The sequence below is a fragment of the Lolium rigidum genome, chromosome 1 (assembly GCF_022539505.1).
Source record: "Lolium rigidum isolate FL_2022 chromosome 1, APGP_CSIRO_Lrig_0.1, whole genome shotgun sequence".
In the NCBI taxonomy this organism is placed as follows: Eukaryota; Viridiplantae; Streptophyta; class Magnoliopsida; order Poales; family Poaceae; genus Lolium; species Lolium rigidum.
Genome location: NC_061508.1, coordinates 313415358 through 313443203, shown reverse-complemented (window position 1 = coordinate 313443203; position 27846 = coordinate 313415358). Strand labels below are relative to the sequence as shown.

The 27846-nt window shown below is 43.6% G+C and overlaps 1 protein-coding gene across 1 annotated transcript; it reads left to right on the top strand.

Annotated features, from left to right (window-relative positions):
• The first annotated feature begins 18575 nt into the window (after nt 1-18575).
• On the top strand, nt 18576-19196 carry LOC124661604 (E3 ubiquitin-protein ligase EL5-like). The gene has a single exon (XM_047199488.1). It carries the CDS (start codon nt 18576-18578, stop codon nt 19194-19196), a length of 621 nt encoding a protein of 206 aa, XP_047055444.1.
• Nucleotides 19197-27846: the final 8650 nt, after the last annotated feature.

Below are 27846 nucleotides of genomic sequence, written 5' to 3'. Positions count from 1 at the left end.
AGCAATCCAATCAACATGGAGGCCGATTCCAGCAATCGGCCAAAATTATCCTCGCCACACGTTACCGCTCGTGTTCGGCATCGATCTAACGAGCGACGGACATTCATCGGCAAGAGCCGATATCTTCAATCACTTGAAAGATTCGGCTCGAGGCACCTAATATGGGATAACGGACGGAAATATGGAGCCGATGCACGAAATCGGCCAGTAAAAAAAATATGTATAGCCGATGCGCAGACATCGACTTTAGAACTAAAGAAAGCCGATGCACAGCCATCGACTCTAGAGGTACAAGCTCAATATTGCCGAGTTTTCAGATTACACAGGGAGGCTCTACTGAAGGAATGTCTCAAGGGCATGGAGGGCGTCAGCACGAACACGATCCACCTCGGCGATTTCGGCCTCATCATCTTCGTCCTTGCCTGCCATCAGCTGCTTGTTCAGGGCACGTATTTCGGCCAGATCAGTTTTCAGTTCAGCTTTGAGGCCTTCTGCTTCTTCGTGGAGTGGGCAATAAGAGCATCCTTATCTTGGATGAGCTGTTTGGTTGCCCGGACCCTCTCTTCAAGGTCTTCCAACTCCTTTCGCAGGGTCTCAAGTTCAGCAGTGCTGACAGAGGTGTCAGTTTTGGCGTCCAGAGCTGCCTTCTTCTCATTAAGCCGCGGACATTTGTCTGCTATATCGGCTTTCAACGGGAGCTGGGTGTGGCGTAAGTCGATTCACTGACGAGCCAGCTTCACCCTTGACCTATAGGCAGACAGAGTCACAACTGGCCAGAGTTTCACCTGCAACGTCACCGGGAGATGAGGCTGGATGTCTTCAAGAATGCTCTTCACTTCCTCGAGGTCTTCAACCAATGTCTCAACTGAGGAGGAGAGCAGGGCCTTGAGATGCTGGAGTTGACCATGTGTAGCGCTAGGTCCTGGCTCTTCACTTGCTTTACAAGTAGCCGGTTCGATGGATTCAGGGTCGAACGTTAGCAAACTTGAGAGGTCATAGCCCTGACAAACAACAAAACAACGTCAGTATACGGCAAAGGAGAAGGGTACAGCCAAAGGAAGGGACTGTACCTCTCCCAGAACCAGAGGAACAGCTGATGAAGAGGCGATCGGCTCTTGTGTTTCTGCGGTGGACTTGGCCAAATCGGCTACACTTTTAGAAGCTGCTAGGTCCAGGGTGGCGGATGGCATCAGTACCTCCTCGACTTCCCCACTGGAGGTGTCATCAGTCTGCAAAGGGAGTGGTTAGCCGACAAGAATAGCAATGGGTTAGCATGAAATATGAGCCAAGGAGAGTATGGAGGGAATTACATTCGAAATCTCCTGGTTTGATGAAGAGGCTTGCGGTTCCTTGCGAGCTCTCTTGATGCATCGGCTCTTTGTGCGCAGACTGCCCTGCCCTGCTTTGATGGGAGTTTGGGAGACAGCAGGTTCAGGAGCTGACCTTTTCTTGGAAGCCGACGGTGGCAAGTCTGGCTGGCTCTGCGTGGTGGTTTTCCCAGAATTGCCTGGGCTCGAGTCCCTTCGACTGGACTGTGTATCCTCACTGGAGTTTTCTTCAGTAGAGGTCTGTAAAAGAAATACAAGCATGTTGCAAAAGCCTAGAAGGATAGATGAAATCAGCCAAGGCATGGATCAACTTACGTGCAAACTTTCTTGAGCTGGAGTAGGGCTTTGGCGCTTCAAGGTCTTCCTGGCAGCTACCTTCCTCACTGTTGTTCTCGCCTTGATTGAGGCTCGGGGGGCAGCTGGCCCAGAAGACACTCTGCTTTTGGAAGCCGATTTTGGCGTCATCGGCTGGCTCTGTGTCACAACCTTTTTCAAAGATGGTGATTTTTTGCAGAAGAGGATCACCGGAGCCGGTGGGAGGAATTTGAAAGGGGAGCCGTCGTCATCTACAGGTTCTGGACCGTCTTGTTGCTGCAAGGAGACAGAGCAAGGTTATAAAAGAAAATCATTGTAAGCCACTTCAAGATAATTTGTGAGTAGTGGTACCTGTTCTGCAGGGATATCATAGTCAGCATCAAGTTGTTGCAGCAATGGCCCCAGAGCTCTCCTAAAGGCATGCGTCTTCCACATTGACCACCAAGTCTCAAAACCATCGGTTGATGAGGTAAAAGAAAGGTTGTGAGGAATTGGGATGGCTAGAGCATCAAAGAAGGTATAACACCTCTGACTGGTGAGGACGTCGGTAGCTCAGCTCTGCTCTCTGTCAAGTGGTGCAGGAAGAAATGGGGAGATACCTGTCCAAGACCAAATTGCCGGGCTGCTACGACCGGCTGATAAGACTCATAACCAGGTTCGATGATCCTGTTTGAGGTGCTCATGCCAACTGGAAGGAAGCAGGGACGGATCATGATGGAATACAATTGCCGAGTACTGGTGTCATCGGCAAAACTATCTAGCCTGAAGGAGATTGGGTTTTCAAAATTTTCAGACTCCGTATAAGGAAAGAAGAGGGGATTGTCCAGGCCTTGGTAGAAAATTCTGAACCACTCTGATGCTTCCCTGAGGGTCAGTTTGCTGCCTGGAAGACTATATAGAGCTTGGCCGTAGCTAGTGCATCGGATCTGCTTCCCATTAGTGTCTGGGAAGGTGCAATTGGCCAAAGGTGGGAAGTTTGGGATCTGGTTTTGGAAGTATAGCTGAGCCCATAGCTGAATAAACCACCAGGGACCTCATGTTTTGACTGTCTTTTGGGAGAACAGTTTAACAAACATTAGCTGAAGATATCTATAGACCTCTCCAAGAAATAGTTTGCCAATGCCAAGCTGAGTGCCTCTGGCAAGTTCATAGGCCAAGGAAAGGTAATTCTTGGTTGGAGCAAGTGAAGGACCACAGAATATGAAGTGTTCCAACCAGAAATTCAGGAAGGCCGTGTGTTCTTTCTCGATTATGGGGCCTTTGTTTTTCATGTGGCGTCGAAGATAAGCACCCCGAGTTTGTGCACTCTGTTTTGGAAGAAAGTGTGAAAGGGACCTTTGGCAGCCTAAAAGCGAGAGGGCTTGGGGATGCAATGTCTAGGCCAGTGATCATGGCCACGTCTAGTAAGGTTGGTGTCATGGGGCCATGGCCAAACATGAAGCAATTCAAAGCATCAGACCAAAAGTAGCCTATGGTTTTCAGTAGGTTTTCATGTTTCTCAAGAGGAGACAGTGATAAAGCTAAAGCATCGGCTATTCCTGCGGTTTCCCAGGTGGCTTGGTGAGTTTTGGAGATTCTATTGTACCATGAAACCCAATCTTCAGGAGGATTAGGCCAGGCTCGTAAGCAGTCGGCCCAAGAAGTCAGATCTAAATTCTGGTTCACGAAGGGAATTCTATTGGCCTCGCATGAAATCAAATGGGCAGGACTCTCGGTAGAACGAGGGCCAAGACAGAGAGAATTTGGAAGAAAAGGATGCGGCAGTAGAATGTCTGATACCTAGAAATTAATGACGGGATGAGACATTAATTCAGATGTTTGTTGATAATTCTAGCACTATATTCGGACATCGAGGAGCGGTTGAGGATTACCTTCAGGCCGGAGACCGTAGCATTGGCGTTGGATGATTCCGCCATTGGATTCGCTGCGGAGTTGAGCCTGTGCAATTGAGATCTGAGGTTCGCGTGGCCGTGAGTTGGATCTGTTCGAGCGGCGATTTGGGGATCTGAGTGTTGCTTTTTCAGATAAGTTGCAGGTTACCGTTTGAATAGGCAACTGAGTTGGCCTTACTCGCGTTTTATGGTAAGGGCCGATGCGCTGCCATCGGCTCTTGGCACGTTGACTTGCTTTGACAATCGGCAAATTTGATAAGGAAGCAAAATCGGCTTAGAAATATTTTCTTAATTAATAAAAGGGGCTTTTACAGAGAAGAGCCGATTGCTCAAGGGAGAAAGAACAAAAGCCGATTACTACTACTAATCCTATACTAGTAGTCCCTAATCTAAGGGCCGTCGCTGCCCTCGTCGTCATCGTCGTCGCTGCCACCAGCACTGCTGCTGGCGGGCTCCTCGTCGCTGCTCCCGTAGCCCTCTACGGGAGCTTCTTCCTCGTCGTCGTTGTCGTCGTCGTCCGACCCGGCGCGGAAGCACTTCACCGGCGGGTATTCGTCGGAGGAATCGTCGTCCTCCTCTTCCTCCTCCTCGTCAGAGGAGGTGAAGTCGTCCCACGAGAAGCGGTCGTCTTCGCTCCCCGCCTCCAGCTCCCCGTCGACGAGGAACTGGAAGTCATCGTCTCCGTCGGTCAAGGACTTGTCGTCCTCGGACCAGACGGAGGAGTCGTGGTCCTCGAGGTCCCACTTCTCCGGGGCGCGGAGGTCGTACGTGATACGTCTCCGACGTATCGATAATTTCTTATGTTCTATGCCATATTATTGATGATACCTACATGTTTTATGCACGCTTTATGTCATATTCGTGCATTTTCTGGAACTAACCTATTAACAAGATGCCGAAGTGCCAGTTCCTGTTTTCTGCTGTTTTTGGTTTCGGAAATCCTAGTAAAGAAATATTCTCGGAATTGGACGAAACGAAGACCCGGGTTCCTATTTTCACCGGAAGCATCCGGAACACCCGGGAAGGACCGAGAGGGGGCACTGGGCCCCTGGACCATAGGCCGGCGCGGCCCGGGCCCTGGCCGCGCCGCCATATGGTGTGGCCACCCCTTCGACCCTCCTGCGCCGCATCTTCGCCTATATAAAGCCTCCGTCGCGAAAACCACGATGCGAAGAACCACGATACGGAAAACCTTCCGGAGCCGCCGCCATCGCGAAGCCAAGATCCGGGGGACAGGAGTCTCTGTTCCGGCACCCTGCCGGAGCGGGGAAGTGCCCCCGGAAGGCTTCTCCATCGACACCGCTGCCATCTCCACCGCCATCTTCATCACCGCCGCTCGCTCCCATGAGGAGGGAGTAGTTCTCCATCGAGGCTCGGGGCTGTACCGGTAGCTATGTGGTTCATCTCTCTCCTATGTACTTCAATACAATAATCTCATGAGCTGCCTTACATGATTGAGATTCATATGATGATGCTTGTAATCTAGATGTCACTATGCTAGTCAAGTGAGTTTTACTTATGTGATCTCCGGAGACTCCTTGTCCCACGTGTGTAAAGGTGACGAGTGTGTGCACCGTGTGGGTCTCTTAGGCTATATTTCACAGAATACTTATTCACTCGTTGAATGGCATAGTGAGGTGCTTATTTATATCTCTTTATGATTGCAATGTGTTTGTATCACAATTTATCTATGTGCTACTCTAGCAATGTTATTAAAGTAGTTTTATTCCTCCCGCACGTGTGTAATGGTGACGAGTGTGTGCACCGTGTTAGTACTTGGTTTATGCTATGATCATGATCTCTTGTAGATTGCGAAGTTAACTATTGCTATGATAATATTGATGTGATCTATTCCTCCTACATATGCATGAAGGTGACAGATGTGCATGCTATGCTAGTACTTGGTTTAGTCTTTTGATCTATCTTACACTAAAGGTTACTAAAATATGAGCATTATTGTGGAGCTTGTTAACTCCGGCATTGAGGGTTCGTGTAATCCTACGCAATGTGTTCATCATCCAACAAGAGTGTAGAGTATGCATTTATCTATTCTGTTATGTGATCAATGTTGAGAGTGTCCACTAGTGAAAGTGTAATCCCTAGGCCTTGTTCCTAAATATCGCTATCGCTGCTTGTTTCATCGTTTTATCGCGTTACTACTGCTGCGTTACTACTGCTGCGTTACTATCGCTTGTTTATCGTCTTGGGCAAAGCACTTTTCCGGTGCCGTTGCTACTACTTATTCATACCACCTGTATTTCACTATCTCTTCGCCGAACTAGTGCACCTATTAGGTGTGTTGGGGACACAAGAGACTTCTTGCTTTGTGGTTGCAGGGTTGCATGAGAGGGATATCTTTGACCTCTTCCTCCCTGAGTTCGATAAATCTTGGGTGATCCGCTTAAGGGAAACTTGCTGCTGTTCTACAAACCTCTGCTCTTGGAGGCCCAACAATGTCTACAAGAATAGAAGCTCCCGTAGACATCAAGCACTTTTCTCGGCGCCGTTGCTCGGGGAGGAAAGGTAAAAAGGCACTCATACTCCGGTCTCGGGTAAAGTACTTTTTCGTTGCCGTTGTGTGTGTGCTCGAAGCTATTTCCTTTAGATCCTGCAATTGCATCTTTTTGTTTCTTGTTTACACTAGTTTGGCATAATGGACAACAATGAGCTTCTTATTCTATTTCCTGATTTAAAACATGGATTGTTTGATGCGAAAATTAAAAAACCTATGAAATCTTATTTGCATGCTTGGTAGTAATATTAGTATGAACGCTTTGAACACCATTGTTGATAATGATATAGAAAGTTCTAAGCTTGGGGAAGCTGGTTTTCATGATCTTTTTAGTCCCCCAAGCATTGAGGAGAAAATTTTCTTTGATGATACTATGCTTCCTACACTTGATGAGAATAATAATGATAGCTACTTTGTTGAATTTGCTCCCACTACAACTAATAAAATTGATTATGCTTATGTGGAGAGTAATAATTTTATGCATGAGACTCATGATAAGAATGCTTTATGTGATAGTTATATTGTTGAGTTTGCTCATGATACTACTGAAAGTTATTATGAGAGAGGAAAATATGGTTGTAGAAATTTTCATGTTACTAAAATGCCTCTCTATGTGCTGAAATTTTTAAAGCTACACATGTTTTATCTTCCTATGCTTGTTACTTTGCTCTTCATGAACTTGTTTATTTACAAGATTCCTATGCATAGGAAGCATGTTAGACTTAAATGTGTTTTGAATTTGCCTCTTGATGCTCTCTTTTTGCTTCCAATACTATTTCTTGCGAGTGCATCATTAAAACTGCTGAGCCCATCTTAATGGCTAAAAAGAAAGAACTTCTTGGGAGATAACCCATGTGTTATTTTGCTACAGTACTTTGTTTTATATTTGTGTCTTGGAAGTTTTTTACTACTGTAGCAACCTCTCCTTATCTTAGTTTTATGTTTTGTTGTGCCAAGTAAAGTCTTTGATAGTAAAGTAAGTACTAGATTTGGATTACTGCGCAGTTCCAGATTTCTTTGCTGTCACGAATCTGGGTCTATCTCCCTGTAGGTAGCTCAGAAAATTAAGCCAATTTACGAGCATGATCCTCAGATATGTACGCAACTTTCATTCAATTTGAGCATTTTCGTTTGAGCAAGTCTGGTGGCCTAATAAAATCCATCTTTACGGATTGTTCTGTTTTGACAGATTCTGTCTTTTATTTCGCATTGCCTCTTTTGCTGTGTTGGGTGGATTTCTTTGTTCCATTACCTTCCGAGTAGCTTTGAGCAATGTCCAGAAGTGTTAAGAATGATTGTGTCACCTCTGAACATGTGAGTTTTTGATTATGCACTAACCCTCTAATGAGTTTGTTTCGAGTTTGGTGTGGAGGAAGTTTTCAAGGGTCAAGAGAGGAGGATGATATACTATGATCAAGGAGAGTGAAAGCTCTAAGCTTGGGGATGCCCCGGTGGTTCACCCCTGCATATTCTAAGAAGACTCAAGCGTCTAAGCTTGGGGATGCCCAAGGCATCCCCTTCTTCATCGACAAATTATCGAGGTTCCTTCTCTTGAAACTATATTTTTATTCGGTCACATCTTATGTACTTTACTTGGAGCGTCTGTGTGCTTTTGTTTTTGTTTTTGTTTGAATAAATGCTTGTGTGGGAGAGAGACACGCTCCGCTGGTTCATATGAACACATGTGTTCTTAGCTTTTAATTTTCATGGCGAAGTTTCTTCTTCGTTAATTTGTTATATGGTTGGAATTGGAAAATGATACATGTAGTAAATTGCTATAATGTCTAGGATAATGTGATACTTGGCAATTGTTGTGCTCATGTTTAAGCTCTTGCATCATATACCTTGTACCTATTAATGAAGAAATACATAGAGCATGCTAAAATTTGGTTTGCATAATTGATCTCTCTAAAGTCTAGATAATATCTAGTATTGAGTTTTGAACAACAAGGAAGACGGTATGGAGTCTTATAATGTTTACAATATGTCTTTTATGTGAGTTTTGCTGTACCGTTCATCCTTGTGTTTGTTTCAAATAACCTTGCTAGCCTAAACCTTGTATCGAGAGGGAATACTTCTCATGCATCCAAAATACTTGAGCCAACCACTATGCCATTTGTGTCCACCATACCTACCTACTACATGGTATTTATCCGCCATTCCAAAGTAAATTTCTTGAGTGCTACCTTTAAATTCCATCATTCACCTTTGCAATATATAGCTCATGGGACAAATAGCTTAAAAACTATTGTGGTATTGAATATGTACTTATGCACTTTATCTCTTATTAAGTTGCTTGTTGTGCGATAACCATGTTTCGGGGACGCCATCAACTATTCTTTGTTGGATATCATGTGAGTTGCTATGCATGTCCGTCTTGTCTGAAGCAAGAGAGATCTACCACCTTCATGGTTGGAGCATGCATATTGTTAGAGAAGAGCATTGGGCCGCTAACTAAAGCCATGATTCATGGTGGAAGTTTCAGTTTTGGACATATATCCTCAATCTCATATGAGAATAATAATTGTTGCCACATGCTTATGCATTAAAGAGGAGTCCATTATCCGTTGTCCATGTTGTCCCGGTATGGATGTCTAAGTTGAGAATAATCAAAAGCGAGAAATCCAAAATGCGAGCTTTCTCCTTAGACCTTTGTACAGGCGGCATGGAGGTACCCCATTGTGACACTTGGTTAAAACATGTGCATTGCAAAGATCCGGTAGTCCAAGCTAATTAGGACAAGGTGCGGGCAGTATTAGTATACTATGCATGAGACTTGCAACTTGTAAGATATAACTTTCATAACTCATATGCTTTATTACTACCGTTGACAAAATTGTTTCATGTTTTCAAAATAAAAGCTCTAGCACAAATATAGCAATCGATGCTTTCCTCTTTGAAGGACCATTCTCTTTACTTTTATGTTGAGTCAGTTCACCTATCTCTCTCCACCTCAAGAAGCAAACACTTGTGTGAACTGTGCATTGATTCCTACATACTTGCATATTGTACTTGTTATATTACTCTATGTTGACAATTATCCATGAGATATACATGTTACAAGTTGAAAGCAACCGCTGAAACTTAATCTTCCTTTGTGTTGCTTCAATGCCTTTACTTTGATTTATTGCTTTATGAGTTAACACTTATGCAAGGCTTATTAATACTTGTCTTGAAGTACTATTCATGAAAGTCTTTGCTATATGATTCATCTGTTTACTCATGTCATTACCATTGTTTTGATCGCTGCATCCACTACATATGTTTACAAATAGTATGATCAAGGTTATGATGGCATATCACTTCAGAAATTATCTTTGTTATCGTTTTACTCTGCTCGGGACGAGCGGAACTAAGCTTGGGGATGCTTGATACGTCTCCGACGTATCGATAATTTCTTATGTTCTATGCCATATTATTGATGATACCTACATGTTTTATGCACACTTTATGTCATATTCGTGCATTTTATGGAACTAACCTATTAACAAGATGCCGAAGTGCCAGTTCCTGTTTTCTGCTGTTTTTGGTTTCAGAAATCCTAGTAAAGAAATATTCTCGGAATTGGACGAAACGAAGACCCAGGTTCCTATTTTCACCGGAAGCATCCAGAACACCCGGGAGGACCGGAGGGGGGCATCGGGCCCCCGGACCATAGGCCGGCGCGGCCCGGGCCCCGGCCGCGCCGCCATATGGTGTGGCCACCCCTTCGACCCTCCTCGCGCCGCATCTTCGCCTATATAAAGCCTCCGTCGCGAAAACCACGATGCGAAGAACCACGATACGGAAAACCTTCCCGAGCCGCCGCCATCGCGAAGCCAAGATCCGGGGGACAGGAGTCTCTGTTCCGGCACCCTGCCGGAGCGGGGAAGTGCCCCGGAAGGCTTCTCCATCGACACCGCTGCCATCTCCACCGCCATCTTCATCACCGCTGCTGCTCCCATGAGGAGGGAGTAGTTCTCCATCGAGGCTCGGGGCTGTACCGGTAGCTATGTGGTTCATCTCTCTCCTATGTACTTCAATACAATAATCTCATGAGCTGCCTTACATGATTGAGATTCATATGATGATGCTTGTAATCTAGATGTCACTATGCTAGTCAAGTGAGTTTTACTTATGTGATCTCCGGAGACTCCTTGTCCCACGTGTGTAAAGGTGACGAGTGTGTGCACCGTGTGGGTCTCTTAGGCTATATTTCACGGAATACTTATTCACTGTTGAATGGCATAGTGAGGTGCTTATTTATATCTCTTTATGATTGCAATGTGTTTGTATCACAATTTATCTATGTGCTACTCTAGCAATGTTATTAAAGTAGTTTTATTCCTCCCGCACGTGTGTAATGGTGACGAGTGTGTGCACCGTGTTAGTACTTGGTTTATGCTATGATCATGATCTCTTGTAGATTGCGAAGTTAACTATTGCTATGATAATATTGATGTGATCTATTCCTCCTACATATGCATGAAGGTGACGAGTGTGCATGCTATGCTAGTACTTGGTTTAGTCTTTTGATCTATCTTACACTAAAGGTTACTAAAATATGAGCATTATTGTGGAGCTTGTTAACTCCGGCATTGAGGGTTCGTGTAATCCTACGCAATGTGTTCATCATACAACAAGAGTGTAGAGTATGCATTTATCTATTCTGTTATGTGATCAATGTTGAGAGTGTCCACTAGTGAAAGTGTAATCCCTAGGCCTTGTTCCTAAATATCGCTATCGCTGCTTGTTTACCTGTTTTATCTGCGTTACTACTGCTGCGTTACTACTGCTTGCGTTACTACTTGTTTGTTTACTTGTCTTGGGCAAAGCACTTTTCTGGTGCCTGTTGCTACTACTTATTCATACCACCTGTATTTCACTATCTCTTCGCCGAACTAGTGCACCTATTAGGTGTGTTGGGGACACAAGAGACTTCTTGCTTTGTGGTTGCGGGGTTGCATGAGAGGGATATCTTTGACCTCTTCCTCCCTGAGTTCGATAAACCTTGGGTGATCCACTTAAGGGAAACTTGCTGCTGTTCTACAAACCTCTGCTCTTGGAGGCCCAACACTGTCTACAAGAATAGAAGCTCCCGTAGACATCAGTACGCCGCCAGCGAGTCCCACTCCGGCGTGGGCTCGCGGGAGGAAGAAGATGTGGAGGAGAGACCCGACGAGGCAGAGGAGGAAGAGGAGGAAGACATGGCTACAGAGGAAGGGGGTTTTTTGCCGACGGCAAGTACGGAGCAAGAGGATGAAGAGGCGAACTGCTCGGCGCGGTTAAATAAAGGGGATATAGTGGAGATTTAATGTTACAGCGGTTTTCGAGGAAGTGGTGCCAAAGAACTGTCAAATCGTGCAGAGAAGTTGAGAAGGCAAGGCATCATGATGAAGGATACTGCGACGGTTCTGCTCTGCTCCGACGTGACCCTACGAAGAAAAAAAAGAAACAGAGTGGTTTTGAAATTATCATTACCAAAACCAGGGGGGGCATGTGTTATCACCAGATTTTGACCAAGTCTGGAGAAGGGCCGTGAATCAATGGGCTTAGAGAATATACACGGGAATTATTCCTGAACCGGCCTTGTATAAGAAGTTTGGGCTAGATTGCCCGTGTATCTGTAGATTATAGTAGGTTACGTGTCGGTTAGAATTAAGAGATAGAGTTTAGCTCGTACACAGTTGGGTTTATTCCCATGTTAGAAAGTCTACGGACTATAAATATGTATCTAGGGTTATTGAGAAAGGAGGACGATCACGTTCACAACAAATCAATCTAGGCGCATCGCCACCCCTTGTTTCGAGGGTTTCTCTCGGGTAAGCAACATGCTGCCTAGATCGCATCTTGCGATCTAGGCAGTATCCGTTTATTCGTTGTTGGTGTTGCTCGTGCTGAAGCCTTTTTGATGGCGAGCAACACCCTTATTGTAGATGTTTTGGGGCTGACATCGATGCTTTCATGATATACTTGCTTAGCTATGCTACCCCTCGATATCTAGCTGCCCTTACACCTATCTTAGGTGTAAGGGCGGCATCTTGCTTAGTCTTTATTTAGTAGATCTAATCCGTTATAGTTGTTCCTTGTTCTTCAAGGATTGGTTTGATATCCGCATGATTAGGCCTTATAAACGGGTTGAACGATCCGATAGTGCGTAAGGTGCGGTTTATTAAGCCCTAGAGGGATTGTTCCGGGGATCAACTTCATGTTGGTTTTTAGGCCTCTTTAGGGCTGGTTTTCCATCATCTTACGTATCTGCTAGGCTCAACTACGACAGGATGTTCCGGTTATGCGGTGAAAACCCTAGATTATCGTAGATTAGTTTAGCTTGATATCGATAAAGCAGGATCCCCATGTCATTGTAAATCTAACGTGAACCATGGGGCAATCAGCTCTTTGAGCCGATCCACAGGGCAACCTAAGAGCCGATCGGGGCTCGTATTTAATGTTTACGTGTTTGCCATGCAGGAAACTAGTAGAAGCAATCCATCACCTTCCTGACCAGGTATAGGTCAGGTGGCACGCCCTCGCAACCGCCAGGACGTGTGCCGGAGCATTACGGGCCGTTGCCCGAGGGACCAGGATCCACCAGCAGTCCTGGGAGCCTCCTGGCTCTCCGTGTTGCCCGTCGCTGCTCGCCGGTGGGTTTTGGTAGGCAACACATGCATCGAAAATAGACTCCGTATGAGAAAATTATGTTTGTTTTAGTGAACATTGTGTAAAATCGATTTCGAACCGGAAACATAGACTTATATTGTAGGTTCAATGTAAATAAAAATAAATCTATATTTCTATTATAGAGATTTATAACGAATCTTAGTATATGTAGGATAACTTTCTGATATTCATTATCCAAACATATAGAATTGAAAATTTAGAGATTTCTTGATAATTGAAAGACACGTCATGATTTCATCAAAGATATTATCACCACATTCAGACAGTGAATTGGAAGAATTTCTTGGCTAAGACCTAGTTGATAGATATTTAAAAGTCTTATAAATTTTTTCTTTTTCCAAAAAAATAAATAAAGTTTTAGCATTGAGGTGGCATTAATATTATGTTTTTGGGTTCTACATATATCAAATGTGTCATTATATTTATCGTACTAAATTGTTTCGTTAGAATCATATATGGTGTTCTTACGACATCATCACGTTTCTTTTGGCCTGGTACGTTTCAAAAAATTTCTACCTCCTTTCTTTTTCATATATTTTTCTGATCAGGAAAAATAAAAAATTATGTCAGTTATTTTGTAGTTATTCTAATCTCGTACACACAAAAATTTGCAATTATTCATCTACTACTGGAATTTGAATTTATTTTATCGATGCAAATTAGATTTGGATAGAAGAGTGCATTCTTTCTAATATTTTAGATAGAAGAAATGTTTCTTTTATCTAAAATATTAGAAAGAATTTTGCTGATTTATTTATTGCTATATACAATTTATGGAATTGATACACCATTTAATTAATATCATTTAGCAAAATGAAACACACCATATGCATCCATCTTTCGGCTCGAGAATTTCACGGGATAGAGATATGGTATAAGAAATAGGGCATACTCCGCCGCGCGTTGCTGGGGGATTGCTTGGCCATTGTGTTGTACTGTTGCAACCCAACTTGCCCTCTTGCTAATCGGTTTTCTTCCTGGCCACACGAGGTTGCTAGCTACTCTCCGTCCAGTGCGTGTGTGCATGCAGATTGTGCGTGATAAAGGCATAAAAAGCAATAACGTTCATTGTATTTTGCCCTCTCCCACTAAGCACTCTTTCCACGGTTCCTTCATCTCATGTACTGACATTAACGTGACATTAACGTATGTAAAGCCTAGAAACTATCTAGCTTCAAAAGATGATGCGCACACACAAATAAATAAATAAAATCAAAACTACTTTATCTCTCATTTATGAAGAATCACAAAGCAAATTCAACCTTCAAAAATATTTTAGCATTTTACCTCTGTTTCAACTTAACCAGGTTTTTTTTTCTCAGCCGGTCTTTTCGATATTTCGGCAAAAACCGGTTTTACCAGTTACCACCGAGAAAAAATAATACCAAACTAAACTTTTCGGTATTCAAATAATTGGTTTGACAAATCTCGACCGGTATTTGGGCAGTATTTCAGAAATACAGGAAACATCGTTACCAAATGGTATTTTTTGCCTATCGAAGAAAAAATACTTAGTCACAACCCCATATTTTAGTTGCAACCTCAATGACAACTAGAAAAATGTCAGTTGCAACCCAACTTGCAACTGGGAAAATATCAGTTGCAACCCAACTTGCAAGTGAAAAAAAATCCCAGTTGCAACCTCACTTGTAACTCGAAAAGTCTCAGTTGCAACACAACTTGCAATTGAAATAACTCAGTTGCAACCCAACTTGCAACTGGAAAAAAAAAATCTCAGTTGAAACCACACTTGCAACTATGAAAAAAATCTAAGTTGCAACTCCTTTTAATTTAAAAAGCATTCAGTTGCACCCGCAGTTGGAAGTGAAAAAAACTCAGTTGCAATTGGGAAAACTATCATTTGTAACATGACTTGGAACTGGAAAGATCATAGTTGAAACCACACTTGCAAATTCTCAGTCTTTTTTCTTGACCAGTCTTTTCAATATTTTGGAAGAAATCGGTTTTACCGGTTACCATCGAGAAAAAATAAAACCAAACACAATTTTCCTGTATTCAAATAATTTGATCAATTTTTTTATAAATTGTGCATGAAATAGTAAATTGTTTTGATAAATCTCAGCCGGTATGTGGGTGGTATTCCAGAAATACTGGAAATATCGTTACCAAATGGTATTTTTTGCCTGCCGAGAAAAAAACCTTGGTTGCAACCCCATATCTTCGTTTCAACCTTACTTGCAACTGGAAAAATGTCAATTGCAGTCCAACTTACCTCACCTGGAACTGGAAAAATCTCTCAAGTTGCAACTAAAAAAATCGCAGTTGACCACTTGCAACTGGGAAAAATATCAGTTGCAACTCAACTTGCATCCGAAGAAAAATCTCAGTTGAAACGGCACTAACTATGAAAAAAATATGAGTTGCAACTGCTTTTAAATTGAAAAAACTCAGTTGCAACCGTAGTTGGAAGTGAAAAATCTCAATTGCAACTGGGAAAATTATCATTTGCAACACGACTTGAAACTAGAAAAATCATTGTTGAAACCACACTTGCAACTAAAAAAATAATCTTAGTTACAGCCTCAGATGCAAATGGCAAAAACTCATAGTTACAACCCGACTTGCAACTAAAAAAAATATGAGTTGCAAATCGACTTGGAGCTAGAAAATCTTAGTTGCTAACCGACTTGCAACTAAAAAAAAGTTAATTACAACCCGATTTAAAACTGAAAAATAAAATTGAATATGAAGAGAAAATTAAAATTCAAATATGACAAAAAATACCTACCCAACCACACAAAGCCCTATACGTACCGCTTAACAACAAAACAAAACAAAAGTCAGTTGCAACCTCAATTGCAACTGAAATTTTTTAGTTGCGTCCCAACTTGCAACTGCAAAATCTTAGTTACAGACTGACTTACCAGTAGAATATCTTAGCTACATCCCTACTTGCAACTGAGAGCTCAGTTGCTGTCCTATTTGCAATTGAGCACAGTTACAACCCCACTTACAACTAGAAATTTTAAGTTGCAAATCCAATTACGACTAAAATATATTAGTTGCATAACTACTTGCAATTGAGCTCACCTAACGACTCACTTGCAATTTGAAAAAAAAAATCAGTTGCAACTCCATTTGCAACTGGAAAAAAAATTCAGTTGCAAAACCACTTAAAACTAGAAAAGAAAACACACCTGCACCTCACTTGCACCTCCCACACTATCATAAATGACATCTAACTATTCCATAATTAACTTAGCTCTAACATAAATCTAGGTCAACCTAGAATTAGTAAAAATCTTAAAAGTAAATAAATAATGTACAAACAACAAGTAATAAGAATTATTGAAAGTACAATTTTTATGCACGATATCGATTAGGACTTTACTAGACTAAAAATAATAATTTTATAAGTTTACTACAACGGTAAAAGGGGGTTGCCTTATAGTAAATAAAATAATAAACTTTAGACATTGCATTGTCATCCGGCTATGGTCTAATATTAACCAAAATTACAAAGTAACGAGTGGAACTAAATATTCAATGGCGGGTTAAAATATTGGCATGTCACGACAACCCTGTAAAATACTGTAATAAATGGCAATATTTCATAAAATAATTTGTGTGATATAAATAGAAATTAATCTTTGCTAGCAATATATGCAAAGAGTTTGGAAGCTAGCTACATGTTAGTATGTTACATGCTACTAGTCGTACCTTATCGAAAAGATTATACATACTATATGTCTAGGCTAATGTGCCATGCATGGATTAGCCGGCATCGTGCCATAATTAACATATAATAATAGAATAGTGTCCAGCCCATGGCTCTATGCGTACAATGAAAATCAATCAAAAAGCCCAAATAACCAACAACAGGGCAAGCATACAGCAGTCCAACAGCGCACGTGCACAACAGCCCATCCAACGGATCAGGACTTAGCTATGAACTAAGCTAGCTGAGAATTAGCAAATCTCTTAGAAAGAAGAGTGATCTCTAGGAGGAATTAGATACAGTACCATTTTAATTAACATAGAACTGATATTGAAACTCAGGCTGGCTAACCACTAAGACCTTGGGCGACTTCTCATATGTTTGTACATTGCTTATGTAAATTTTTTTGACACTTCTCTTTTTGATGGCAAAAATGTATGAAATGAATTTTTCTGTTACAATTTTTTCAAAAGTTTGGATACCATGGAAGTATAGGTGTAAAATTCTATTGTTATTATAATTCTTCTTTTCCGATCCAGTTGCAGAAAAATGGTTCTATCTCATCTTTTCACCTGTTTACCTCTGTGAGAAAAAAGAGCCAGACGACCAAGTTGAGACAGAAGGATGGGCATGTTTGTGATAGAGAAGGTGGCGACTAACAGTTCCATAAACCCTATTTCGTCTTTCGCAGTTACCTGCATGGCGGAACTTTTGGATCACATCGACCTTCCAGTCTCTCTTCTTTTTTGAAATAGAGGTGGAACCTCCAACCTCTCCATCCTAAGAATGCACACATCTTTTTTTATTAGATTATTCAATAAAACCTTGCAAGGAATACAAAGATCAAATCAAAACCATCGTTCAAGCTAGAGCTCGCTACACCTACAAGACCGATGAAGGGGATGACCATGCCATACCATCGCACCAATGCACATCATCTAACAAACTGAATGCCTCCCCAAGCCACTCATTGGCAGGTGAAAAGCACAACCGGTGAAGCAAAACCTTAGCGTGCACATTGCACATGCCAAAGAAATCGCTACCACCATCTTTGGAGAACCCATCTGCAAGAGCGATTGATGCATCAACCTTGGCAGGCCTGGTGTCGACGCCGCCATGACACTAGACAACTCCAGTGCCCTATGGGCGTCTATCCTACCGCGTCCGTGTCGCCGATACCCCACAGTAGCATGCTGCCAAGGCTCATCGTCGAAGACGTTAGATACCACGCCACACCACCATCCAGTAGCTGCTCTAAAAATGATGCCCTAGATAGGGAAAACGACACCAAATGTGCCGCCATCATCCGATCTGGGTGTGCCAAATCTAGGGTTTCCCCTGGAGAACACGAGTGAGAAAACCATGGCTGGAACGGTGATGCCTTCAACAAGGGAAAGGTGCATCAACACCTCCATCACCTGCCATGAATAGAATCATGACTCAGGTTTCACTGGCAGCCGAACCTTCCCATCCTCGTCGCCGAAAACTAGCGGGTTGGTCCGAACCCAGCCACCGAAGCACCGCTGGCCGAGACGCCACACCCACAGACCGGCAGCAGGACTCATCATCCCTCGCGGCCCCCTCAATGTGCCGACGACGGATCTGGGTTTCCCGAAATCCACAACTATCGTTGCCATCCACAGCCGGCTACATGGTTGTCAACTAGATTCTTGTAAGTGTTATTTCTTAGTTAGACTAGGATATACTTCTCAGGTAGGATTGCCATCAACCTGTGAGACTAATGTTGATCTTCTTTATGTACATGGGTGTAATGTCACTACTGCGTGGCAAACAGGTGATTATTTATAGGATGGTGTACAAGAGAAAGATGATACTATTTATTTTCAGCGAATGAATGAACTGATGGGCCGGCCCACTGGCGATCGCCTTCAGACGATATGTCGCTCCCGCTCGCTTGTTGAGCGCCATTACAATACGCACAAAAAACAACTATAAGGACAGCTTTACGATCCAGCTAAGGCTCGCAAGTTCATCGTTTGCATCTCCCAGCTATGTGCCGCGCATAGTACAGTGACGGCCACTGAGTTGTCGAAGCAGCTCGGTTGCAATTTATCTTGATTCTGGCGGCTAAACAATTTTCCGTGTGCCTAAATTAGTCAATCAGCTCAACTCTAAAGCAAACCCAAAGTTGAATTAAGCGGAGAGCGGTCCGTACTAGGCGGCGGCGCATGCCCGTCCAGGGGAGGCGCACCTCCTGCTACCACTGGTGCAGCGACTTCATATGCGCGCACGCCATCTTCGCCGGCGGGTTCGTCACCGCGCCGGTGGCCGTGATGCACCTCGTCAAGCGGCCCTACTCCGGCCACGCCATCCTGTTCGCCGCCTTCGCCGCGTTCTGCACCACCCTCACCTTCCTCCTCTGCTGCAGCTTCTATGCGGAGCTCAAGCGGCCGCCCTGGCCCCGGTGGCTGGCGCCCACGGAAGCGTCCACGGTGGAGCGCGATCGTCGTCGTCAGCAGCACGGCCGCGAGTCGTCGCACGAGCAGCTCCGCCACCCCGAGCTGACGGTGATGTCGCGTGACGACCTTCGGGCCGCTCTGGCCGCGAACCGCGTCCCGAGCTACGCCTACGAGCACCCGGAAGAGGGCGCCGCCGCTGAGTGCGCGGTGTGCCTCGGCGAGGTGGACAAGGGGGACTCTGTGCGACGGATGCCGCTGTGCCTTCACGTGTTCCACACCGAGTGCATCGACCAGTGGCTGCGCTCGCACGCGACGTGCCCGATCTGCCGGTGCAGCGTGATCCCTCCGCCTGAACGGCCACCGGAGGTGGTGCTGGACGTAGGGTCGTGATGCAAATTAGTTGGCGCTCGACTGTCTATGTACTCCAGCTCGAAAGAAATTCGGAACTCCTTGCCAAACGTGTACAAAGTTTGTGGTGTAGCAACAGAAACACGGAAATAGTGTCGCGGATCGGAACTTTTTTTTAGAAGACTTTCGTTTTCATGTACGGGCTACTCCCCTTATCATTACTTGCACAACGAAATAACAACATATTATACAGGCATTTTTAGAAGACACAAAGAAGGGGAGTACGGGCTTCTTTGATTCGTAGGATTTACATAGGAATTGTCTAAGACTTGGATTCTATGGAAAATTTTCTACATAAATAGTTTGATTCACACGAACATACACATAGAAAAAATTCTATAGAAATCTTGTAGTGCAAATCTTACAGTGTAAAAGCATTAGCTCATACCTCATGAAAAAATTTCTTTGTTACAATCAATCAAACTTCATCTTTCATGAAATTTAAGTAGGCATGATATATGAATCCTATGTTTTTTTCCTATTCTTACATTTTTCCTATTTTATTAATCGAATGAGCCATAAAGAAAAAAGTGCTCTAGCATGGATAGAAAACCCGCAGATTGGGGCATCCACTATCCACTACGGAATAAAAAATCAGTACTAGACTAAAAGTTTCACCAACCGTCCCAAGGGAACAACAAAAGACACTTTTTAACAAGAGATGCATCCAATGTACGCATCGAAGCAAGTGGTTCCGTCCCCGCGGTGGTGCTTGGTGGCGGTGCAGCTGACCTTCCACTCGGCAGCGGAGATAGGGAGAGACCTGATTGCTTCTCAAATCTTTAGAGGGGTCTTCTCCACATAAAATGGGGATCCATGTGTTATTTTCTTTTTCTTATAGGGTCCTCCATAATATTGTACACCTCCACTGTTTGTGCTTTAATATAAAGCTTCTACCCCTTCGGGGCTCTCCTTGTCAAAAAAAAAAAAAAAAGATGCATAACCATAGCATCAGCTAAGGCCATTCGATCGTGTGGATAGAGGATGACTGGCGAATCGGCTGTGCATATTCCTTTCCTTGACAGCTCCATTGCATTCTTCATCGTTACTTGTGCTTCTCGCTTCAGCTTCTGAACACGCTACTAGCAAAACAGCTACACGTAATAGGTTTATCCATGGCGCACTGAAATTATGGTATGTCACGGGTTTTCAAAAATATTGCATCATATATATTAACTTACCCTTGACGTACCGTTAGAAATGGTGTGTCACAGGTATTCTTGGGCTAGACTAACCGGTCTGGTTCGTCACTTACAGGTGTGTCACGGGTATATTTGGTGCGCCATGGCTAAGAGAGGAAATTTGAATTTTTTTAATTTGGGTCACCTACCTGTTGCGCACCAGGACCCATGGTTTGTCCCCCTCCCCCTTTCCTGTGGATCGCCTTTCCAATTTTAAAACATAAAAGAAAATGATGGAAACATTAAAATTTAAAATTCTTTGAGATGTCCACGTATTATGTCGTCTAGTTGTTAGGAAAAACAAGAAACATAAATTTCGACAAATTTTGCAGAATGGCGCCTTGTTTCAGTAAAACGGCTCTGGATTTTGTGTACGACGTCGGATGAAAAATATTTATATATAAAAAGTTACATCTGATTTTTTAGGAATTTTAAAATCAAAAAGGAAAATATTGTTTTCTAGGCTTCTAGATTTCACTCAAAAAATGGTTTTAGTTGTGGCACACCTGTACTAGTGGTGCGCCACGGCTAACTTTGCCCGACTATATGAGCATGACAGGATATCCTCCTTTCCACACATCTCACTTTTCCTTGCCCTTCTTTCCCCTTCTCCACCAAAGGGAAACACCAGTACACCACTGCCTCCTCTGGCGCCTTGCTCCGCCGCGGCGGCTCGCCCCTGCCATGGACGCCCTGCTCCTCCGCGCTTTCCAAGGACGCATATGCCTTGCTCTGCCCCAGCTGCTCGTCCTCTTCTAACCGACCATGCCCTACTTAGACCCTGCCATGGACGCCGACGACCTGCTCCGCCCCTGACAGGGACACTGGCAACCTGCACCGCCCCTGTTGCTCATCCTCGACCGGCCATGGCCAGCTCCGCCCTTGTCATGGACGCCAGCGTCGCTAGCTCAAGCTTCGTACCTCCCGACGGCATTGAGGACCTTATGGAAAAAAATTCCACCTCCACGGGGGCTAATCGTAAAACTGCCATGTTAGATCTAGATCTAGGGTTTCAATTTTTTTGAAAAGAGTACTTGTGGCGCATCATAAATAGTTACCCGTGGGTAAACTTTTTCCTAGTAATGGCATCTTGTGCTCCATACAAAGGTGTCCAAGACAAAAGAACAAATAGTGAAAATTATCACTAGGAGATCTAAGAATCTACTTGTCAAAGTTGATCCTCCTCTACTCGACCCCCGGCCAGCCTGCCAGGGAGAGCAAACCCACTTCTCCCATTCGCATCCCTCCCCTCCCCTTTGCAACCCTGGAGCTGGTACATCGCTGGCCCTACCGCTCTTGCATTGGTGACACATTTTAGTTCAGCCCACACATTGCTGGAGGACATTTTCTGGTGGTGGCGTTGAGTGTCCTTGCAGGCCTCGCTGTAGCACCTGCCCCACCGACATCTTGATCGAAAATGCCGCTTGTCACGATGCCCATGACATGTTCGGCCAATTTTCCGGTAAGAAATCATGGACCATCTTTGTCAGTTTTCTTCAAATAGTCATGCCATTGACCCATAATTATTACCCCCGCAGATGAGCACCAGGGAGTTGATAGACTTCTTTGTCAAAGACATCCGCGATAGCTCGTCGGAAGACGACTTGGATGCCTCTTCAGGGCTCATGGTTGCAGTGGCCTCCATCATCCACGAGCACATTGAGATACAGGCACACTTAGCTCCAAGATAGCCACATATCCGCTCATCTCCGAGCGAATATTGTTGAGAGGCATTGATAGGGCACACGAAGTAGTCATTTAGTTGAATTTTAGATGTTTAATTATGAATTTTAATTGTATATAAACATTGTCATTCATTTTAGTTCAATAAAGAACTTATTTATTTTATGTCAAGATTATTATTTACTACACCTATGAGTAATTTAAGCTAAAAAGAATAAAAATCAAGGATGGAAAAAAATGCATCGGGCCGTTGGGGGAATCCCTGACCCAAACAGAAATTCGTGTCAACCAGATGTCGGTTCGCTAGAAATGCCGAAAAGAAAACCGACCCACTGATCTGGTGCCTTATTGGTGAAAGGGTATCCTATCCCAAAATATGGTAGATGGTCAGACCTAGGAAGGTAGTTTACTTAGCTTACTTTTGTGTGGGTTTAACCAGGAGACATGCTAGAGTGGGCATTCCCTTTAAGTCGGAGGTTTCCTAGATTTTTTCGTCTCCTAGAGGCCGGCCCTTGGGGCTACCATGTCACCCAAGTATTCTCTCGGAGTCTGGCTGACCTAGCGATAAAGGTTTCCCGCATCCCCTTCACACATCAAACAGCTACGCCACAAATCTCTAAAGAGCAATGCTATAACAAGGACCATAAACATTAGGCACAACAATTTTGCTAAATCTAGAACCGGATTTTTAATGACAATACCAAAGCTTTCAAAGAAATAAAAGTAAAGTGGCTGCAACAGAGAGGAACAAAACCCTCAATAAAATCCAAATCAAAACCCCCCAACTTATTATTGTAGATGCACATTTGTTTCCTTTCGGATAAGAAGCCACATGTCTCACGGGTTCACACACAGTTCACATAATTCATCTAGATAAATTCGAGATAAGTAAAAGAAAGACTCCAACTGACAAAAACACAACTAGTTCTAACGATCTTGGTGAAGATGCTCCTCAGTGAGTCCTTCTGTGTTGATGAGGCACTCTTCCACTCCAATATGCTTCACCTCCATGATCTTAAGCATAGTAGGTGGCATATCCTTTGGAACCGAGGAGACCTTGCGACGCCGAGTGCGATCAGGAAGGGACTCAAAGATGTATCCCTCTTTGTTTTTGCGGGTACAACGCCTCGCCCGAGTCTCAGTAATTGGTGTAGGCTCCTTGCAATGACCATAACCATTGGGAGCAGGAACAGAAGAAATAGTGCCACCATTAGAAACTAAAACATTAACTTTTTCCCCTAACACTTGCACAACATCAACATGATCAGCCAATGTTGAAGACTCGCCTACACCATCAACTATGTTATGTCCTCTAGCCAGCAGAATTTGTGTACATAATATTGGGTCACCTTCATTTTTTGCATCATCAGTGCCCCACCATATCTCATCGGGAAATTTGTTCAAGTCTAGGCCTGCATATTCCAGGCAAACATATATCCCCATTAGCAAAACAATTGCATACAAGTATTTCAAAATTGGGAAAGTTTGTGAGAGTAGGAAAATGTATGACAAAAGGAGGCAACTCCATTTTCCCTGCCAGGCAACCTTTTGAACACTGCATTTTAAAAAATAAAATAAAAAATACGGAAGACTTATTTATTGTATTGATTTTATCATTAAAATCTATGCATTTTGACAAGCACAAGAAGGCAACTACACAAAACTGGCACTTTTGTAGGATACTAGTATAAAAAACATGACCAAATGTTTTTTTGTTCCTATCATCGCAAACCTAAGCAACAAGGCAAACATTTGAGTAATTATTTCAATTGTACGTGAAAATTCTATGCCAACTATCTAATCGAGCTTGTGTACAGATTAATGGGTCACCTTCTTCAACATTTGCATAGTCACCGTCCAACCAAATCCCATCGGGCAATTTGTTTAAGTCTAGGCCAACCATTCCTGCGCATTCCAAACATATATCCCCATTAGGCAATCTTTTCAAGTGCAAATATTTCAAGATTAAGAAAGTTCATAAAAGTAGAAAAACATATTAGTACATTTTTCCTAGCTAGGCAACTTTTCAGTCACTACATTTTTACATATGAATAACAAAAAAGGCAGCTATTTTTCCATTGTATTGATTTTATCACCACATTTAGGTTGTGTTTATTGGATCACATGTTTGGTTGTGTTTATTGGAGGGCTTGGACTTGAATTGTGCTAGAATATCAAATCCCCAAGGAATGTAAAATCGGGCTAAACTGAAATTATGATGTTTGGTTGTTCACTGAACTGGATCATGTGATCCCTGCGAGGCACCAATTTGAAAATCTTATTATTATGATCAAGTGTGGAATTATATATATGATCGTAAATATTTGTATTTCTACTTTGTTCTACTTGTCTGAAAAAAGCACAACATATGCATGTATAAGAATTATTATGCAGTAAACATTATGCAAACATTGTTCATAAAAATTTTGGTCCTAAGACATGTATAAAATGGTCGAAAAAATATACACAATAGCAAAAAAAAACTTCTATCACAGGTACAAATAATTAGATAACATAAAAAATTTACTTGTAAGTTTCGCTTCAGCTTTGGGGATTTATAGTAAGAAGCAGTGAACTGCAGTTGTTGCACATGTCATAATCTACACTAACTCCTTTGTGAATTGCATATTAGAGATCAAACAAAATAAATAAATTCTAGTAGGGGATTTAGGGTTCTAGGGGATAAGGTTTCTAGTTGGTACTCCATCAAAGACATATAGGAGAGGCAGGGCCGAGGGATCTGCCATGAGGCGCAAGCAGAGGAGATTGGCCTCACGGAGTTTCTCAACATGGGGATCACATCGGCGAGCGATGGATGGGGAAACCAGCGCTAACTAGCTGGAGGGGGAGGAGATAGGAAGGGGGGAGGAGGATAGTTGGGACATGGATGAGGATGATCATAGGAATAACCTGCGATTAAGCCGGGGAATTTGTGCGCCGTCGCCCCTTCTTGACCCTAGTCGAATCCAACCAATTTGTTCGCTCGTTTGTGGGTATGGCTGAAGGGTTAGGGTCACTCGCCTCCTGTAATACCCTTAGTTTTGGATCTCTTTAAATTTTATGAAATCATTTGATTTCCTCAATTTATGAATTTCCATTTTTCCCTATTTCCTAAATTCTCAAACCATGGACAAGCTTCCGAATTTTGGCATTTGATCACTTTCACATTTTGTGTGATGTTATGAGTTGATCCACTAAATATCTTACCAAAAATAATACCCTCCAAAAATATCTTATTATTCTATTTTAAGAAAACCTATAGTTTGAAGCTTTACAAAGGAACCATATATTATATAACTCTGAAAATTCTAAAAAAAATTAGGGCATGATCCCTAGGAAATATATATAGCCAAAATATGCAAAGATATTCACTATCTACTTTGGAATAGGTCCCTCATATTTTCTAGTTTTTTTTTCTTCCAAAAAGATTATTTTTAAAAAACAAATTTGAAATATTTTCCTACATGGGCTAGTACCCAAAATAGGTGCACTATGACTATACTAACACCTTGATAAAAAAAGTTAAAATTGTCGTGTGAGGGAACAAGGACACAAATTGTATTGCTACATCCTTTATTTGTTCGGCGGAGGGGAGGCAAGTAAGCTCTATATGGTTCAACCTTCAAACACACGAAAGATTTTAACCAGGTTTAGGCTGCCCTGATGCTAAGAGCCTTACTTCTTGCTTCCCTGATATTTCCCAAGAGATGAAGTCGATTACACAGATGAACTAGGAGAATCCTCCTTGCCGAGGTTCCTAGGCAAGGAGGAAGCTTGGACTCTCATACTTGGTGATTTCGAGCGGGATGGATTGACATGTTGCGGATCCGATCTCCTTAGCCTCCCCTCTCTTCTATGGCAATGGTCCTACTTTTATAGCTCAAGGGATACCATAGAGGCTGGCAAACTAGTGCCAAGCGGAAAACATTGAAGAATTGACATTGTACTATCTTATCCTTCTAACCTTGGTCCTCGAGTCCAGCCGCCTATTGTTCCTAGGGTGCGTCCTTTCTGGTCTTGTCAGGGTTGTAGGGGTCCCTCTGCACTACCTAGACATAAGGTCATGTCGGTTATACCTAGGCTACAACCATATCTCTCTTTGGGGTCAGAACTAGTTTAATCACGGGGACTGGTATGCTTACGAGAGCGCCTCGGTGGTGATAACAATGAACCTGATTGCATAAAAATGAGGTTGTGTTATCCCGGCCTCTCGGAACCAGTCCGCGTGTAAAGGAGTCAAGGCTGACTTACAGTTGATGCATCCCTTCCTAGGGCTTGGGGGAGCACGTCCCTATTAATGAATCCTTCCCAGAAAAGGGGCCTTGGGGAGACTTGTCGCAAGCTGCCTAGGGCTTCTCGGGGAGCAGGCTACATTGGTCAATGCCATCTAGCCCTTGGCGAGTTCAGTGACGGAGGTCCACGACCCACAATTTGTGGATATAGGGAACCCTGGTTTCCTTCGAAATGATAGAAGCTCCCGAACCATGGTAAGTGCAATGTCACTGTTGTCGGGGCTATGCCCAAAAGGTGGGGACCGCTGAACTGGGCACACCTTCATTGTGCATGACTACATGCGAGAAGTTTCCGTGCTCGGGAACCTACACTATCCAGCTTGTGGTTGACAACTGCAGCATTAACTGCCCGAAGGAATCAGGAGAGGCGTGGTTTCTAAAGCCGGGTTCTCCAAAGGAATGGAACCATCACCCCTTTTCCCCATTTTTATCCACCGCCTAACTAATTAAGTCACATCTTCCTTCTCTCTACGTGCCGCTTCTTCCACCGTCTTTCGCCTCCCCACCCCCACTCATCTTTTCCACCTTTTACTCCTAGCCACGGCGTCCAACCACAGGCACGCGGTTACTGTGAATCAGATGGGAAAGGAGGCCCCCAATTATGAAGAGGAGATGGAGAATGAGCTGACGATGCTCCTTTCACTGGTGTTCTTTACTCCAGACATGACATGTGAGAAGAGGCTCAAGCAGGTGCAAAATTCGTGACCCACAAAGGGCACGAGCTAGGGGGAGACCATGCTCCAGCCCACCTCTTTCTTCGCGAAACACCTGATCGACCAAGCTTGATGCCACCACTTCATTTGCTTCCTATTCGCGGGGATGGTGCCCCATTGACAGAATTTCCCACGGGTGGCCACATATGCACTCCACCTGGTGCAACTACATCCTTAGACTGTCGTTGTCAGTCTTCCGTCATCCGTGTGAGGACTTTGTACGTGTCATGCCTTCGGTGGCGCTCTTCTGCCACTTCTTCTACCCCTTCGTTGATATGACTGGGGTCCTCTTCGGAGGTATCGATCTTTTTCTTGTGAGAAGAATTCTCTGAGGAGTACATCTGGTGTGACATGAGGACTAAGTCGGAGGAATGGCTTCATTAGTTATGTTATATACGTTTGCTTCACCATGTTCATCGACTATTTCTTGGAGCCTTTGTCTCTCACCATCCACATCGATGCATGGGAAGAGTTGGACTCTCGAGACACGGACTTTGAACCAATGATGGAGTGGACCGGTTGTTTCCGTAACCGTGACCAAATGGCGAGGCAAGTCATCTTCGACTATACCGAGTGGTGCTTGGTGCTGCTGTAGGAAGGGTCTCACCCAGCGGGGTTGTCCAAGGGGATGAGAGATGAGAAACGCATGTTAGTGTGGCCCAGGTCCTTCAACGAACGCTCATGTGAGGTTGGTCGGCTTGTTTTTCCTAGATGGTGTCATGCACCCCCTCTCAGGCGGGGTGATTGCCCTACGTGCACCAGA

Excerpts from the sequence above, each read along its gene's own strand:
- LOC124661604 (XM_047199488.1), top strand. The coding sequence starts at position 18,576 with ATGCCCGTCCAGGGGAGGCGCACCTCCTGCTACCACTGGTGCAGCGAC.